The sequence below is a fragment of the Eufriesea mexicana genome, unplaced genomic scaffold (genome assembly GCF_001483705.2).
Source record: "Eufriesea mexicana isolate 0111107269 unplaced genomic scaffold, ASM148370v2 scaffold2888, whole genome shotgun sequence".
Lineage (NCBI taxonomy): Eukaryota > Metazoa > Arthropoda > Insecta > Hymenoptera > Apidae > Eufriesea > Eufriesea mexicana.
The window spans coordinates 879,701-895,444 of NW_016910972.1; the positions used below are offsets into that span (position 1 = coordinate 879,701).

The 15,744-nt window shown below is 31.3% G+C and overlaps 5 protein-coding genes across 5 annotated transcripts in view; 4 read left to right on the forward strand and 1 right to left on the reverse strand.

Annotated features, from left to right (window-relative positions):
- Atg8a (GABA type A receptor-associated protein autophagy-related 8a) overlaps positions 1 to 1,740 on the forward strand; it is a 2,138-nt gene extending 398 nt beyond the window's left edge. The window contains 3 exon segments of the mRNA XM_017904384.1: positions 1 to 58; positions 757 to 954; positions 1,026 to 1,740. The exon segment at positions 1 to 58 is cut by the window's left edge and continues 29 nt beyond it. Of these exon segments, the coding sequence (XP_017759873.1) occupies positions 1 to 58; positions 757 to 954; positions 1,026 to 1,091 (322 nt within the window). The 3' untranslated portion in view covers positions 1,092 to 1,740.
- A 234-nt stretch (positions 1,741 to 1,974) lies between these two features.
- Amt (Ammonium transporter) lies at positions 1,975 to 4,421 on the forward strand. Its single transcript, XM_017904413.1, has 11 exons — positions 1,975 to 2,113; positions 2,176 to 2,461; positions 2,523 to 2,680; positions 2,753 to 2,864; positions 2,941 to 3,146; positions 3,226 to 3,357; positions 3,435 to 3,530; positions 3,593 to 3,681; positions 3,755 to 3,844; positions 3,914 to 4,001; positions 4,062 to 4,421. Exons 1-11 carry the CDS (start codon positions 1,975 to 1,977, stop codon positions 4,220 to 4,222), a joined length of 1,557 nt encoding a protein of 518 aa, XP_017759902.1. The 3' UTR covers positions 4,223 to 4,421.
- Positions 4,422 to 5,034: 613 nt separating this feature from the next.
- Positions 5,035 to 6,694, reverse strand: Orc4 (origin recognition complex subunit 4). The gene is made up of 5 exons (XM_017904407.1): positions 6,479 to 6,694; positions 6,071 to 6,397; positions 5,500 to 5,997; positions 5,280 to 5,432; positions 5,035 to 5,196 (listed from the first exon to the last, which is right to left on the reverse strand). The coding sequence occupies exons 1-5, from the start codon at positions 6,692 to 6,694 to the stop codon at positions 5,035 to 5,037; spliced, it is 1,356 nt and encodes a 451-aa protein (XP_017759896.1).
- A 383-nt stretch (positions 6,695 to 7,077) lies between these two features.
- mdlc (RING finger protein mdlc) lies at positions 7,078 to 8,595 on the forward strand. Its single transcript, XM_017904399.1, has 6 exons — positions 7,078 to 7,198; positions 7,340 to 7,413; positions 7,554 to 7,760; positions 7,837 to 8,053; positions 8,130 to 8,322; positions 8,407 to 8,595. The coding sequence occupies exons 1-6, from the start codon at positions 7,087 to 7,089 to the stop codon at positions 8,579 to 8,581; spliced, it is 978 nt and encodes a 325-aa protein (XP_017759888.1). The 5' UTR covers positions 7,078 to 7,086; the 3' UTR covers positions 8,582 to 8,595.
- A 3,539-nt stretch (positions 8,596 to 12,134) lies between these two features.
- The window catches only part of LOC108550666 (synaptic vesicle glycoprotein 2B), a 3,928-nt gene continuing 318 nt past the window's right edge, over positions 12,135 to 15,744 (forward strand). The window contains exons 1-9 of the mRNA XM_017904462.1: positions 12,135 to 12,412; positions 13,695 to 13,842; positions 13,911 to 14,091; positions 14,171 to 14,492; positions 14,571 to 14,729; positions 14,798 to 14,886; positions 14,952 to 15,116; positions 15,210 to 15,329; positions 15,404 to 15,742. Of these exons, the coding sequence (XP_017759951.1) occupies positions 12,146 to 12,412; positions 13,695 to 13,842; positions 13,911 to 14,091; positions 14,171 to 14,492; positions 14,571 to 14,729; positions 14,798 to 14,886; positions 14,952 to 15,116; positions 15,210 to 15,329; positions 15,404 to 15,742 (1,790 nt within the window). The 5' untranslated portion in view covers positions 12,135 to 12,145. The remainder of the gene's footprint in view (positions 12,413 to 13,694; positions 13,843 to 13,910; positions 14,092 to 14,170; positions 14,493 to 14,570; positions 14,730 to 14,797; positions 14,887 to 14,951; positions 15,117 to 15,209; positions 15,330 to 15,403; positions 15,743 to 15,744) is intronic.

A 15,744-nucleotide genomic window follows, 5' to 3' on the forward strand; every position in this document is an offset into this window, starting at 1 on the left:
CGAAAGGAGAAAGGTCGAGGGTGAAAAGATTCGACGAAAATATCCCGAAAGGGTTCCTGTAAGTACCTCATCAAAAATGTTAACTAGTTTATCAATCGACGAAAAAAATTTATTTTCTTTCCCAATGCAAGCTGCATCGTTTCGAAAAATCATCGATTTATCGTTATAATAGACCATTGTAATTCGTCATTAACCGATTTAGTCCGTATCCCGAGAATCTCCTGGCCTGGAATGAGCCAAGGTCGGCTTTCTACGTCGTATACGCTCATATTTCGAGGTGATGCGAAGTTTTTTCCTTTGATCTAGTAAATGATTAAATTTACTATTCGTATCGAATTTCTTTATATACTCGCTTTGCCATTGCTCGAGTCTATTGATCATACTATGCTCATACTTATAATTTTTTATTAATAAAATCAAACGAAAAGAAAAATAATTTTGTTCATCATTCAATTTTTAAGGAATTTCAATATATCGACGATTGTTGTTTTCATACATGAAGTAAAATATTATAAATGTTAACCAACTCTTGCTTCTTTAGAGATTTGGATAAATGTCAAATATATATAATATCAAACATGAATTTGAAGTTGGTTTTTGATCTTGATAATGGGCCAAGTTTTAAACATTTATGGTTCTTGTACTAATGTAGAAAATTTTGATAGGATAATTAAATATTACTTTTTTATTAAAATAAGTTTTATTTCATTATATTATTTCATAACTGAAATTGATGAAAAAATTTGTATTTCATAGGTTATTGTTGAGAAGGCTCCAAAAGCTAAAATTAGTGACTTGGATAAACAAAAATATCTAGTACCATCTGACTTGACCGTGGGACAATTCTACTTTTTAGTCCGTAAACGAATTCACCTTCGTCCGGAAGATGCTCTTTTCTTTTTTGTGAATAATACTATTCCTCCAACAAGTGCTACTATGGGTTCTCTCTATGCGGTAATTATATAATTTCAAGTATGAAGATACAAAAATATATTTATGTTTACTATAATCTAAATTTTTCATAGGAACATCATGAAGAAGATTTCTTTCTCTACATAGCATACAGCGATGAAAATGTGTATGGACATTAAATTCCAAAAGAAAACAGAAGACAACATCCAAACAAAAGAGCAGACAACAAGAATTTGCCATCTACAATAACGTAGTCCTTTTAGAAGCTTTTGGAAGTGTTAGCAAAATTGCATCTTTTAATTATTTTGAATGAAACTTCAAATTCTAGCACCATGTATTAAGTTTGCTTCCTTAAGGTAAATTGGACATGTTTGTCTGCCAAATATACAAACGCTGTATTTTTTTGATTCCATCACTCACCCCTGATCGAAAAAGCTTAGGGAATCAGAATGTCAGAATCAGAGCTATATTATATGGTTTTCTTATCTTGTCTAGCCTGATATTACAAAATTGAAAAAGTTTTAAAAAGAAAACTTTCTTCATATTGAGAAGAATATTTTACTTCACAATTGTTAAAAATATATTTACACATTTTAATGTTTATTTAAAAAACTACTAATATTTAGAATGGCCTTATGAGAAATTCATAATTCTGTGTAGATGTTTTATGTGATATAATTTATTCTTATTTAGGCTAGTATTATTCTATTCACGTGATTCAATATCATTTGACCATAATAAAATGGAAAGAACTTGCTGAACATGTGGTGAGGTCAAAATTTGTTGTAACGGCTGGATGTGGGCCAATAAAAAGAATATAAAAAGAAATTCTGTTAATATAATTATTTCCCTACCCATTAATGACACATTTTTATAATACAGAAACAAATTTACCGTAGCGAGAGAAAGCGATTGAAACTGTAACTTGTTCATAGTTAATATGTTTTCGTAGCGATTCGTTCATTTTTAACGTGTTTTCCTTTGACTGCCTGCTGGGACGGTCAAATAGAAAATACCACCTAGTTAATACTACTCTTTCGGTGAAGGAAGTCTTGAAATAAAATGGAAATAGAGAACAATGAAACAAACATCACAAATACTTCAACTGCCGAAACATATATTGTTTCTGCTTATAATTTAAATCAAGAAGATAGTAATTGGATTGTGACAAATTCCTTCATAATCTTCACTATGCAAACAGGTAAAATTTTTAACTAGATAACATTAAATAATACAATGAAGATTATTTTTTCCGTTATGTAGGTTTCGGTATGTTGGAATCTGGATGTGTTTCTCTAAAAAATGAAGTTAATATTATGATGAAAAACGTAGTGGATATAGTACTCGGCGGTTTAACTTATTGGGCTTTTGGTTTCGCATTAAGTTTTGGAACAAACAGATTTAATAATCCTTTCATCGGTATAGGAGAATTTTTAATAGATCCTTCATTAGAAGATAAATTTATGGGCCCAAAATGTGCTGCATTTCTATTCCAGTTAAGCTTCGCAACTACTTCAACAACTATTGTTAGCGGTGCAATGGCAGAACGGTAATTATACAAAATCATTTATAAATATTCTTTATTTTATTTGGATTTCGTACGATTACAGATGCAATTTTAAAGCATACTGTTTATTTTCTTTCTTAAATACAATCGTATATTGCGTACCAGCGGGATGGTTATGGGGTGATCAGGGTTTCTTAAAAAATATGGGTGCTGTTGATATTGCTGGTTCAGGAGCAGTGCACCTCGTTGGTGGTAGTTCGGGTAAAATATTAACATATTTTTCTTGCGATAATTTGTTCACAAATGTTTAAAATATAATTTTATAATTGCAAGCACTCGCATGTGCCATTATGTTGGGACCAAGATTAGGCAGATATGATAATGGAACTGCTTCATTGCCTCTTGGATGTCCAGTCAATGCGATTATGGGCTTATTTGTACTTTGGTAAAACAAATAATTACATATCATTTGTTTATAGAATTGAATTATCAAATATATTAATATACAGTAATTATATAAGGTGGGGCTGGTTAGCTTTCAATAGTGGTAGTACATATGGTGTTAGTGGGCAGCGATGGCAATATGCTGCTAGAGCAGCAGTTTCTACAATGTTAGCAAGCATGGGAGGTGGATTAGTTGGTTTAGGTTTCAGTCTAAATGGTCCAAATGGTATTGACATTCTAAGTCAAATAAATGGCATCCTTGGTTCACTGGTTGCAGTTACAGGTAAGTTTCAAAATAAAATAATCATTAATATGAACTGAAATATTTCTTATCTTAACAATAACTTTACAATGTCAGTTAGGTGGTTGTTTTCTTTTTAGAGCATGGGAAGCCATATTTGTTGGAATGATTGGTGCTTTTATTACATGTTTCATTATGCCCATCTTAGATAAAATGCATATTGATGATCCAGTTGGAGCCAGTGCTACACATGGTTTTAATCTTTTCTTAAATTTGCTTTTTATTCCTTTTACATCTCTTAAGTTATTGATTGTTTTTCCTATAATATAGGTGCCAGTGGAATTTGGGGTATTATTGCTGTTGGTTTATTTGCAGACAATCCATATCCCCTTGATACTACTAGTGGAAGAAAAGGATTATTTAAAGGTCTATATAATACATATCCATACGACATAATTAAATTATACAAAAGTACTTTTTTTTTATAGGAGGAGGAGGGTATTTATTAGGTGTGCAATGTTTAACAGTTGTATGCTTAGCACTTTGGAGTTTTACAATATCTATCATTTTGCTATGGGTAGATCATATTAAATATTATTTAAAGTATTCTCTTTTATTTAAATATGTTACTTACTATTTCATTTTTCTAGTCTATAAATAAAATAATACCGATTAGAATGAGTGTTCATGATGAACTTCTAGGTGCAGATTTAGTAGAACATCGAATTCGACATACACAGGTTTTTATTTCAACTATTACATATTTATAGTTAAAAAAGTCTATACACTATAAAATTATATACTTCTAGATTGGAATAAGTAGAGCCATGTCTGCTTTTCGACCAATTTCACAAAAACAGGAGTTACGAAATGTGCATCCTGTAGGAATCAATCCTGGTAAGATGCATTTGACTGAAAAATATTACTCATTTAATTATATAAATCGATTTATAACAGGTCACAATTCGTATATCGAAAAATATAATCGTAAATATCATTTAAAGTGCGGAAAACAATTTCTACTTGGAAAAAAAATATCAAAGAGTTCTCAGTTGAATACTATTACTGATTCTGTATTGAACGATGAAAACAAACCGAATTTTGCTTGGATAGATTAGTTTTTAAATGCTTTTTAACAACATAGCGATCGTAAATTTATTAGAAACATATAAATGTACTCATATACACGTTTTGTCGCTTTCACACGTTCCTGTTAAACCATACAATGTACACGCATTCTTTGATAAATAATTAAAATCTTAAATGACTACATGAATAAGAATTATGAATGCTAGTATATAGGGAACAATCCTGTTGAAAGATCACAGACACTGTAAATACACGTAACATCTTGATTAATAGCATGGCACTTATACAGAAATCTCTTCTATTATAAGTTTCAGATAAAATATTGTTATGAAAAGTTATTTGTCGTCTTTATTTATTCAGGACGTGATGTTGGACCTTCCTAATGCTATAATAGGGAGGAATTGCATTTTAAAGATTGTATTACATAGATATCTAGAAAATAACAATTCCTAATTTTTCACCTTATTTAGTATTATCAAATATTGAATCTATATACACGCTTATGCTAATCTCATTGTAAATGAAAACTACAATTTCTGTTGTGATAGCACATGATCTTATTAGATATCGTAGTTGCTTTTAGAAAATGCTTCAGTTTAGATATTAAGTACATTTGTATGTCTAGTTTCATATGTGTAAAAGACATATATTTTTGAAATGAATACACATGTAAAACGCTTGTACAAAATATAGTATAGAAAACAAACTTTTGCTTTCCTAAAATAAATAATTATGGTGAAAATGCATTTTAAAAAATACAAATCTCGTACTTGTTCCAAAAAATACTTGTGTTTTAGCTAAATTTGTTAGCACCTGCAATTTTATGAATAATACATCATGATTATATGTTAGTCACTGCCCATTGAGACACTTCTGTTGGCAATCCAGAATAATTTTTTACAGCTTCCATAACTTGTTGTGAGGTAAGTAAAAATTTGTAATATTGATATTCTTTTTCAACTTTAGAATTCATACCACCCACTGGCAATATAAACTCCAAATTCTGTGGAAATGATACGCATAGTGTTATTATTTACGTTATAATATAATGACAATACTATCTTCCTACCATTTTATAAACCTTACCTTAATATGTTCAAATGCTTTCATAATAACAGGTTTTTGAACAGTCTGTATAGAAGAATTTTGATTAGCAAATTTAATGTAACGATTGTAAATTGCCTCAAAATTAAATGGTTCTCCATCATAAATTTCTGTTTCATGTTTCATTGCTATTATCTAAAATAATAATTTGTTAAAAATATATCCATCCTATAGCAACAGAAGAAACAATAGGTACACTTACTAAACATATTTCTAATACAGACAATCCTTCAAGCATCAACACTTTATCATCTTGAGAAAACATTTTACTTGCTTCTACAAAATCATTTACTTCTAGTCTTTGATGTTTTTCTGATAATGTAGAAACAGCCATTGCCAAAAAATTTCTAAAACTTCTTTCACTTACATCAATCTGATACATTCTTTTTAACAGATTTACCAGAGTGGGGTTACTAACTAAACTTTTTATATACTCATTCCATACAGATCCAAATTGTGGATCTATCGTGCAATCATCATATTGATGTTCTATCCTATTTACATTCTCATCATCAGGAAGGCTTAGAAGATGTTGAAAAAGTTCTAAACGATCATCAAAAGCAGATATTGGTTGTTCTGAGGATGATGTATCCCCAGGAAATAGAAATATTTGCCGATGAGAAAATCTTGATTTAACTCTTTTTTCTAAGAGTTCTATAACATCTAGTCTACAAGTCATTCCTATTACACATATTGGTGCCTAAGCATATAAAAATTTTATTCATTTTGAAATCAATTCCCAATTAATACACAGGGTTATATTTTATACTTACTTGTGCAGATTGAGCAATATCAAATAGATTGTACAATAGAGTTTGATTGTGGTGTTCACAAAATAAATCAAACTCATCTAATATGAATACAACTGGTTTGGAATGCTTCTTATCACCTGATTTTAAGCAATCAAGCAGAAAAGTTAAATTTTCAGCAAATGTGCCAAAAACTTTATCACCAACTGCATTTTCTAATTGCATTTGGCGTGTAGCATCTTTCAGAGCCAATCGATCATCAGTGTGGACAAGACCATGAAGATTCACTATCAATGCATTTTCTTTAAAACTTTTTACATATGATAATTCTTTTAAAATACTGTTTATTAGCTGGAAAAATAAAGTATAAAAATGTAAAGTAATTATTAAAATATTATGATTTTCAAGCAAAGCTAGTAACTCAAAACATACTGTTGTTTTTCCACTACCCCTAGGTCCAATTAATAAAGCAGAATTACTTTCACCCATATCCACAGTTCTTTTTAACAGTTCTAGTATATGCATTCTTTCTTTAACATGATGTCTAAATTTTGTTTCAGGACACATAATTTTACGTTTTAAATATTTCCTCGTTAATAATATCATATTGTCCTGGAAATCAATTGCCATATTTTTTTTCTTGTTCATATTAACTTCTCTGAAACGCGCCAAAAATGTACTGTTAATATCTCGTTAAATTTTTTTTTTCTATGAATTATACTATAAAAGCATAAGAAGTTTATATTTATTTTACTGGTAAAATCATTTAATTTACGATTTCGCTTATATCACAGTTTCATATTTTGAAATACAATTTGACGATCGTGTATCATTCCTGATTAACCTGTTAATTTGAGAAAAGTATATGTATTATACCTTTAAAACATACGTGCTCAAGAACTTAACTTACTTAAATAAATTTGATATCGATCACCCAAACAGAAAATTAAAATAATATTTTCACAGATTTTAAAATACTCAAAAGATGTTAAATGTTCAAACTATAGAAGCACTGAAACCTGGTTGTTTACAAAACAAATATGGAAGACGCAGAATCCCAAACAGATAAGAAAAATTGCACGTTTTTATTCAAAAGAAGAAAAATTCGAAGTACTGCAGCGAGAAAACGTAAAACGGTGAATGATGAAAATGGTATGTACGTTTAAAGAATGTCTGACTTTTTTCTCTAGCTTCAATAGACCATAATTTCATTATATAAACTTGATTAGCAGTCTCTGTAGGTTATGTATACTGTCCATAAATAACAATATTTTTCTCTTACTTTTTAAATAGAGAGCAGTGAAGATGAAACTACGGTAGTTAAAAAGGAAAAGAAGCTGGGTGATAATAATCCTATGAAACAAAGTGTAAATATCAGATAGGACTATAAAGTATTTTTTTGTAATTATGCATAAGCTTGTTTAGTAAAATTTGACAAACATAATATTCAATTAAATTCAAGTTTTAATAAAAGTAGAAACTTGCTATAAATATTAGTGTTTTACAGACTAATACAAGGAGATTAAAAGGTCACCATAAAGAAATTAATAATGATAGCAGTGAAGAAGAAAGTATTACAGTATCATACAAGAGTTCTAGAACTCCTATGCCAGCAGGACCAAGCGACCAAGGAGCTACAGCAATTTTAGAAACAGAGACAGAAAAAGATAAGGATGCTCAAGCATTGTTTGAGAAAGCTCAGAAAATAAATGAAGTATATAAAAAAATGTTATGGTACAAAAATGTTTAAAGATAAAACAACATCAAAAAATATAATGATGGTTTTTTAGGAACTTGAAGGAAAAGAAGATGATAAGATTTATAGAGGCTTAAATAATTATGCTCAATATTATAAGAAGAAAGATACAGCTGCTGGAAATGCTTCCAGTGGTATGGTACGTAAAGGACCAATCAGAGCACCATCTAATCTTAGAGCAACTGTTAGGTGGGATTATCAACCAGATATATGTAAAGATTATAAAGAAACTGGTTTCTGTGGCTTTGGAGGTAAATAAAATTAAAGCCCTTATAATCAATAATATATCAATTATTTACTCAAACATGTAACTGATTTCATTTTTAGATAGTTGTAAATTTCTTCATGATCGCTCAGATTATAAACTGGGTTGGCAACTCGAAAGAGAAGCTGCAACCGGAGAATACAATAATAGTGGGGATGAAGATGACAAAAAATATGAAATCAATAGTGATGAAGAAACATTGCCATTTAAATGTTTTATTTGCCGAAATAGTTTTACCGATCCCGTAGTTACGAAGTATTTATTATAATCCGATTTATCATCCTATTGTTATAATTCTATAACTAAATATAGATTATACAAAATGAATATATCTTTTAGATGCAAACACTATTTCTGTGAAAAATGTGCTTTAGATCATTACAAAAAAAGTACAAGGTGTTACATATGCAATGTGCAAACTAATGGAGTATTCAATCCAGCCAAGGAATTAATTGCACGAACGAAGATGGAGGAAAAAGCAAGAATTGAAGACGACGAAGTTTCTGATGAATAATAAAGCATATATATTTTTTTGATATCGTAGTATTTCTTATCGACCAATTACAATCTTTTACATATAAATTATGAATTTTAAGAACTTCATTAAACTTATAAACTCTTGTAGATTGAAATTTTCGTATCTTAATTTTTATTGCATATACTATGCTTGATCAATTGAATGAAATTGAAATCTTTTCTACGAGATTTAAAAAAATCTTTTTTCTGCATTAAATTTAGATTTATTCATGAATTCCTTTAAAAATATATGTATCTCAAATATTCATTTATACAAAAATTAATTATAATACTAGAAAAGGATTAGATGAAATATAAAGAACTGACAGAGGTAGGTCGACAACCCTTGCTAGCAAAAGGTCTAGATTTGAAAGATCTTAGTGTCTATGAGCCGTTCCACAAACACTCGTCGAGTTGACGTCGAACGAGGGTCGAGGGGAGGTATAGTGGTGGTTTCGCTATATAGGGCGAAGGTGATTCTAGCTGCTCGTAGTTGTTCCCTCAATCAATACACGCGCAGTGTTGTTTGCCTCATACTATGAAAATGTTGCCAAAGTTCCTTGCTTTTCATAAGCATCGAAGAAACGTTTGATACCGAAATGTAAACGTTAGACACTCATTTCAACGGAATATTAATTGGCAAGTGTGAAACTGTGAAAATATAATAAAGTTATAAAACAAAGCAGTTATTGGCGGATAGATTCAAGTGTTCTTGTATTCGTGACTTGCCGTCCTTTCATTGATTTCTAAGGCATCAACGCCGCGCGCAAAAACTCGGAGGTGTAACGTGATTGTCGTATGAACGCTAAAGCCAATATGAAAGTGTGCATTTTTCATAATTAGTCGTAGATAAAAATAAAAAAAAAAACTGATGTGATAGTTTTTTTCAAATGGAAGACCTGTTTTTTGACAATTGCCGGTTTGAAATAGAGCTTCTATCAATAACTGGGACAATATTACATTAATCAAATACTACCACATGTAATTGAATTATGGTTAGTCAAATTCTGTAGTGTAAGTGCATCCATTTATGACTGAATGAAATTTCAGTCGAACGATAATATTTCAATAGTCATTTACCATCAAGTCAATTCTGGGGCACATAATTACTGTGCAACGAGATGACGAGATGATACTACTGAACATGACAAAGAACTTATGCTTCACACACTTGATGATGCGGTAAAAGTGATAAACAACCGTCGCTGTAGTCTTTTTAAAAACAACTGTTACAATAATATTGATAGCGATTACGTATCGAGCCTACAAAATCATCGTGAAATTGTATTATGAGTGCATCCTCATTATATGGGCAACAATAACTTTGATCTTAAATAAAATCATTAAATGAACAATCGACGACTGTCTCGGATTGAATGTGTTAATCGGCGTTGAACGGCAGATCTGGAATAAAGTGATGGGAAAACTTGCCAATAAAAAGAACACGTGGAAGGTGTTACGTTTCACGGAAATCTTCTATTAACCAGGTATGACTAGTATTACATTATATTAGATAGATGAATAATACTATAATACCTCAGCATCTAGTTGCGTTCTTATTGAAATTCAGACATGCATGACAAGAAGTATATACCCCGCGAACCCTGTACACATCTTCTAATTAGCGCTAATCATCAATTAAATACAGTTATCGTGTGCGTATTTAACTCTATACGTATCGTGGCGATCGTCACTGCGCACGACGTCGACGTTTCCACACCAATATTAAAGCAAAGTGAGTAGGGGTGCTTACGCCGAGTCAGAGACCGACCACAGCATCCGACGAACCTCTCGCGAAATTTTCTGTTATGCGTCATAAACGCGACGGAAATTCAACGAGTGCACATTGTAATACATCGTTAAGCGGCCACGTGTGGCTTCTGTTTCCTATCTGTCCTCCACCAACACGACACTCGTATAATCATCTCCGCACCAAGCGATTCTATCCTACTGAGATTCGTGTACTGAAACATTTGGACGACGGTAATCAATTCACCAGAAAATGCACATGCATGTCGTATTACAAGAGGTATGCGATGTAATCTAGGAAGTCAAAAGGAATAAAGACGAACGGGGATGTGAGCTTTTCGATTTTTTATTCTCAATTATTGGTAAGGGCATCGAATGATTAGTTTAATGTAATTTAATATAATTCAAGTTTGTTTTATTTTTATGCAACTCGCACACGACGTGTAATTGGACGTATGTACATTTAGATATATTCTACTTTATCACGAAAGTTGACAAATATTTATCTTTCTCGAACATCTTGTAATCTGAGTGTTCGTTAACTTCCTACTGCATCGTTTTATCACTTGATATTCCAGAAGAAGAATATTTTCTCGTGATAATAGTATATTGTAAAATGTCTAACAAGCATCGAACAAGAGTCTATACTAGAAGGTACACTATTATTTCAGTGATTGAATAATCAGCTGCAGAGAATGAATAAATATCATCTGCATAATATTACGTTCCTTAGTGACGCTTATTCATTATGCAACTATTTTATCACCATATGTATTCGATTTCCAAAAATTATAAATTAATGTTTTGGGCAAGTTTCAGGGACAAAAATTAAACACTTTTAGATTTATATATACAGGGATATTCAATTTTAATTCTTGGAATTACCAAAAATAATAATGTTAAAACTGTGTATAATACGTATTGGGGTTAAACACATTATAGTGTATAAATTTTTCTGAATATTTCTTGTGGACTCTATAAATTTATTATTTATTGATAAGAGAAGTGAATGGAAACAGAAGAACGAAAAATGAATGCGTAGGAGGGGAAATATATCATGTTTGCCATGTTAGAAAAAAAAAGATAGGGGAAAAGCGAGAAAAATGTCAAAGAAGAGACATAAAAGGTTGCGGAAACGTAGACTCCGTTATAGTTAACAATGTCCATCCACCTCATCGATGTTACCACAAGGTTGACACGTGTAGTTGTGTATATTTAAATAAAGCTATGTACAGACCCTATCCACAAGCGTTATTCGTAGGTGTATATGATCGACTTGTATAAGTGAACACGAATCGATAAATTAGCATGTCGACGTGTGTTTCTGATGACATGTACCAAAGCCATGTAACCGTGATAATAAATGCCTACGAAAAATGCATGCTTCGATGCAATCTTTAATGACGTCGTCACATTGACGCAATATAAATATAATTACGTACAAATTAGATTTTCCAAATGATTTTGAAGTACGTCCTTACGTGTCAGCTAATGATCTTTTTAATACTATAAAACTGCAGGAATTATAGAAGCTCGTCCTATTGTTTGCTGAAATATATTTCTATAATAAAAAGAAAAGTATAATAGCTTTTTGCAATTATTAATAACTAATAGCGAACAGAACAATAAGATAACGCTTCTCAAGTATAATAGTAATCAAAGTTGAATAACATTGGATTTAACCGTGATAATAAGGCATTATGAAAGAAAGTCTCAAATTGAGAATTCATACGTTTCGTTGATTTGTTGCCCTTGTTGATAGAGTTAGATTGTAAATTGTTATTAATGATGTTGTAGATGATTTGTGGCAGTGATGCCCTCGTCGGAGGAGGAAAGCCAGTGGCTCGTTGGCAGCGGGGGTGGTCTCGCATCTTCCAGCGGTGGCACGGTATCCGGAACTGGAGAACGCACGTTAAGTATTAGAGGAGGATTATACACTGAGGAGATGACGACTCAACCGTCGAACGCTAACACTGCGGGTGTGAACACGGCTTCAGCCGATTCCGCTGAGCATGATCTCATTGACTCGACCGCCGATGCAACCCTTTTAGCACAGTTTCATGAAGATGCCATCAAACAGGTATGTCGTCTAATTTTACTTTTGTTTTTCCTCAATATGAGTAACTGTGGAAGATTTGAAATCGTTTTGAACGTTACGAAGTTAATAACTTTGATAGATTATTTTGATAAAAATCTTACCTACTCCAGCGCTGATTTACAACTTTAGAGTGCTTATTTAACCTACAACATTAAGTTATATCAATATACTTAAACTCCAATTCGTGTATTGTCAATAATTAATTCTATATATATTCTAAATAATGAATTTATTACCAATCATTATAGAAACTCCCGCGCAACTAAAATTTAAATTAAAGTTGTAAGTAAATTGTGATTATCGAAATACGGGGTAAATAACGTAACTGTATCACTCGAATTTTTCTGTAAACTATTTGTTGTATGAAAAAATGTTTTAAACGAAAGTTGTTTGATATAAAGAGCATGCAATACAATAATTTTTTTATATTTTCACTTTATCATTAATTATTGATCCCATGTACCGTGATAATTTTTTATTTTATTTCCAATAGACATTTCAATGTAATAATCAAATAATGCACATTATAGTTAAAAAACTTAAGGTGACCTTCATATCTTGATAAAGAACGGACAAAACAAATTAATTATTGTGTTGTATGCTCCTCTTTATACCAAATAACATGTATTTGAAATATTTTTTCATATAACAGTTTACAAAAAAATTTGAGTGATATTGCGTGACTCATTCTGTATATTGGGATATCGATTATCGATCGATATTTTCAGAGTCTTTTTTCTAAAGCGCGAAGCAAATAGCAGTCCAATAAACTTATACAAATTTGAATTCTGTATTTACATTGGCTGTTGCAAACCGTTCGACACATCGAAATAAAATATTGAACTTTCGTCAATCGAACAACAAAAACATAACCTATAGTAAATGGCGTCCCTTTTAGTCAAGTTATTTCCTTTAGTTATTTAATTACCTTGTCACTGCTAGTGTTTTAGATTTTTTAATCTTTCGACATGGATAAAGTTTTAGATGAATCAATTGTAAAAACAAAGTATGAGTCACAAGAGATACCAAGCTACCTGAATGATTTTCCAGTAAATATTTTTTTTATAATTTATTTGAAGGTTACATTTATATTTTTACAAATTTTAAATTTACTCTTTCATCATTTGTATCACCTAAATAATTTATATTTAATAAACATCTCTGTGAAATAACTGGTTATTTATTGTGTTGTACCATTAGTGGTATTTGTATGTTATGTGTCATTACTATATAATAAATTATTAACTTGTTAACTGTTTTACAGGCTGGTGTTGGGTACTTCCAAGTGTTAGCTGCTCTATGTACAGGCTTGAGTCTTGCGGCAGATACTGTTGAATTTTTTGTTGTACCATATATTTTACCAAGTGCAGAGGTTGAACTATGTATCGAGGACAATGAAAAAGGATGGCTTAGTAAGTTTTTGTTTTATTCCTTTTATAATGCACTTTTAGATAATTTTTTTCATATTTTTTTATTACAGGCAATATTACTTTAATGGGCCTGGCATTAGGTGGATTATTTTGGGGTGGCTTAGGAGATAGAATTGGTAGACGCAGATCTTTATTATCTGCAATGTCTGTTCATGCTTTATTTAGCGGTGTTGCCACTTTTATACCAACTTATGGTACATTTATGTGTGCTAGATTTTGTTCTGCAATTGGGTAAGAAATTCCTTTTTCTTTTTCATTTAAATATAATTTAAGCTCATTTAAGTAAATTCTACAATTTATTTCATCACAGAGTAGGAGGATCTTTACCATTAGCATTTCCATATCTCGCAGAATGTTGTCCAAGGTTAAGCAGAAGTAGGTGGGTTGGTTTATTAGTAGCAGCAGGAGCATTGGGAGGTGTATATGCAGCTCTTCTGGCATGGGTAGTTGTTCCTACAACTGGAGAAATGGTAGTTCTTGAGAATAAAGAACATTTCAGTGCTTGGCACCGCTTCCTCTTACTTTGTTGTTTACCTGCATTATGTTCTACTGTTGGGCTTATTTTTCTACCAGAAAGTCCAAGATATTTGGTAGAAGCAGGCAGGGATGTGGAAGCAATGATGGTTTACCAGGTATCTTTTTATATCTTTGCCTTTAATTAAAAAATGTGTTAATTCTACTTTTATTCAAGTTACCATATTTTTTATTAGAAAATATACAAGAAAAATAATACACGAAAAGGTGCAACAGGTGCCCAATATCAACTTTCTGAATTAGAGCTTCCAACTAAAAGGCCTCATGGTTTGGCACCTCCATCTCCTACTAATCACACTAGTGTTTTGGCTGATATAATCTATTCTATTGAAATGGTATGGATATATGTATTTTTGACTCTATAGTTTTAAAATATAATATTTAATTTTCATTAAATTTCTAGTTTTGGAACTCCTTCTTGGAATTATTTGTGTCACCTCATTTGCGCGTCACAGTAGTGCTTATAATTATTTGGTCAACCGTATCATTTGGGTATGTATTTTCATTAAACATTTCAATGATCTTTTCTTTTATAATATGGTTTTATTTTACTTCAGACTATACGGTCTTATGGTTTGGTGTCCAGAGTACCTTAAACTTCTTCGTGCTACAGAATATAAAGCTCACACTATAAATATTTCTGGAGAAGAATATAGGGGACGAACATTTAATGGTTCTTTAGAAAATCGTCACTATAAAGATTCAACATTTTTAAATTGCAAGTAAGTAGATACAAGAAAATTAAGTAAATATAAGAAAAGAATATGTATGATATGTATGATGAGCTAGATAGTATAAGAGTACTTATTTTTCAGATTCACTAAACTGGTATTCAGTCATGTAGATTTCGATAATTGTACTTTTCAATCTGTAGAATTCAGTAGCATAAAGTCTAGTAAAACTCATTTTACAGACAGTGTTATTGTACACTCGAAGTATGTATTTGAAATTGTAATATTCGACAATGCTTTTTTTAGATATAAAGTACACGATTTTTTCTGATTTGTAGATTTGTAGATACAGATCTATACGCACAAGCGTTTACGAGATGTATACTGGAAAATAATACGGAGTTAAGTTTAAGGGGACCATGTCCGACTCTTGATTTGGATTATAATATTTATATAGAGGAAGCATTACATGGTCATCTTGTTGCTCAATTGGCTTTCGTGCCTGCTGCCGCTTTAGCAGGACTTGCACTCACTGTGCTTCAACGGCCAAAAATGATTGGTATTTCATTATTTCTGTCGTCAGTAGCTGCTCTGTGTTTGATTCTAGTGGGCACAAATAGTTCCGCGGTACTTGGCTTCGAAGGTGGTTTTATAGCAATTTTTGCCATTGCATGGACGT

Bases quoted from the DNA above. Each gene is read 5' to 3' on its own strand.
- mdlc (XM_017904399.1), top strand. From the start codon at position 7,087: ATGGAAGACGCAGAATCCCAAACAGATAAGAAAAATTGCACGTTTTTA. The intron at 7,414-7,553 runs GTAAATATCAGA...AGTGTTTTACAG, and splicing joins ATAATCCTATGAAACAAAGT to ACTAATACAAGGAGATTAAA. The intron at 8,323-8,406 runs GTATTTATTATA...TATATCTTTTAG, and splicing joins ACCGATCCCGTAGTTACGAA to ATGCAAACACTATTTCTGTG.
- Amt (XM_017904413.1), top strand. From the start codon at position 1,975: ATGGAAATAGAGAACAATGAAACAAACATCACAAATACTTCAACTGCC. The intron at 3,147-3,225 runs GTAAGTTTCAAA...AATGTCAGTTAG, and splicing joins TTCACTGGTTGCAGTTACAG to GTGGTTGTTTTCTTTTTAGA. The intron at 3,845-3,913 runs GTTTTTATTTCA...ATATACTTCTAG, and splicing joins ATCGAATTCGACATACACAG to ATTGGAATAAGTAGAGCCAT.
- Orc4 (XM_017904407.1), bottom strand. From the start codon at position 6,694: ATGAACAAGAAAAAAAATATGGCAATTGATTTCCAGGACAATATGATA. The intron at 6,398-6,478 runs GTATGTTTTGAG...TTATTTTTCCAG, and splicing joins GGGGTAGTGGAAAAACAACA to CTAATAAACAGTATTTTAAA. The intron at 5,998-6,070 runs GTAAGTATAAAA...TTATATGCTTAG, and splicing joins ATATTGCTCAATCTGCACAA to GCACCAATATGTGTAATAGG.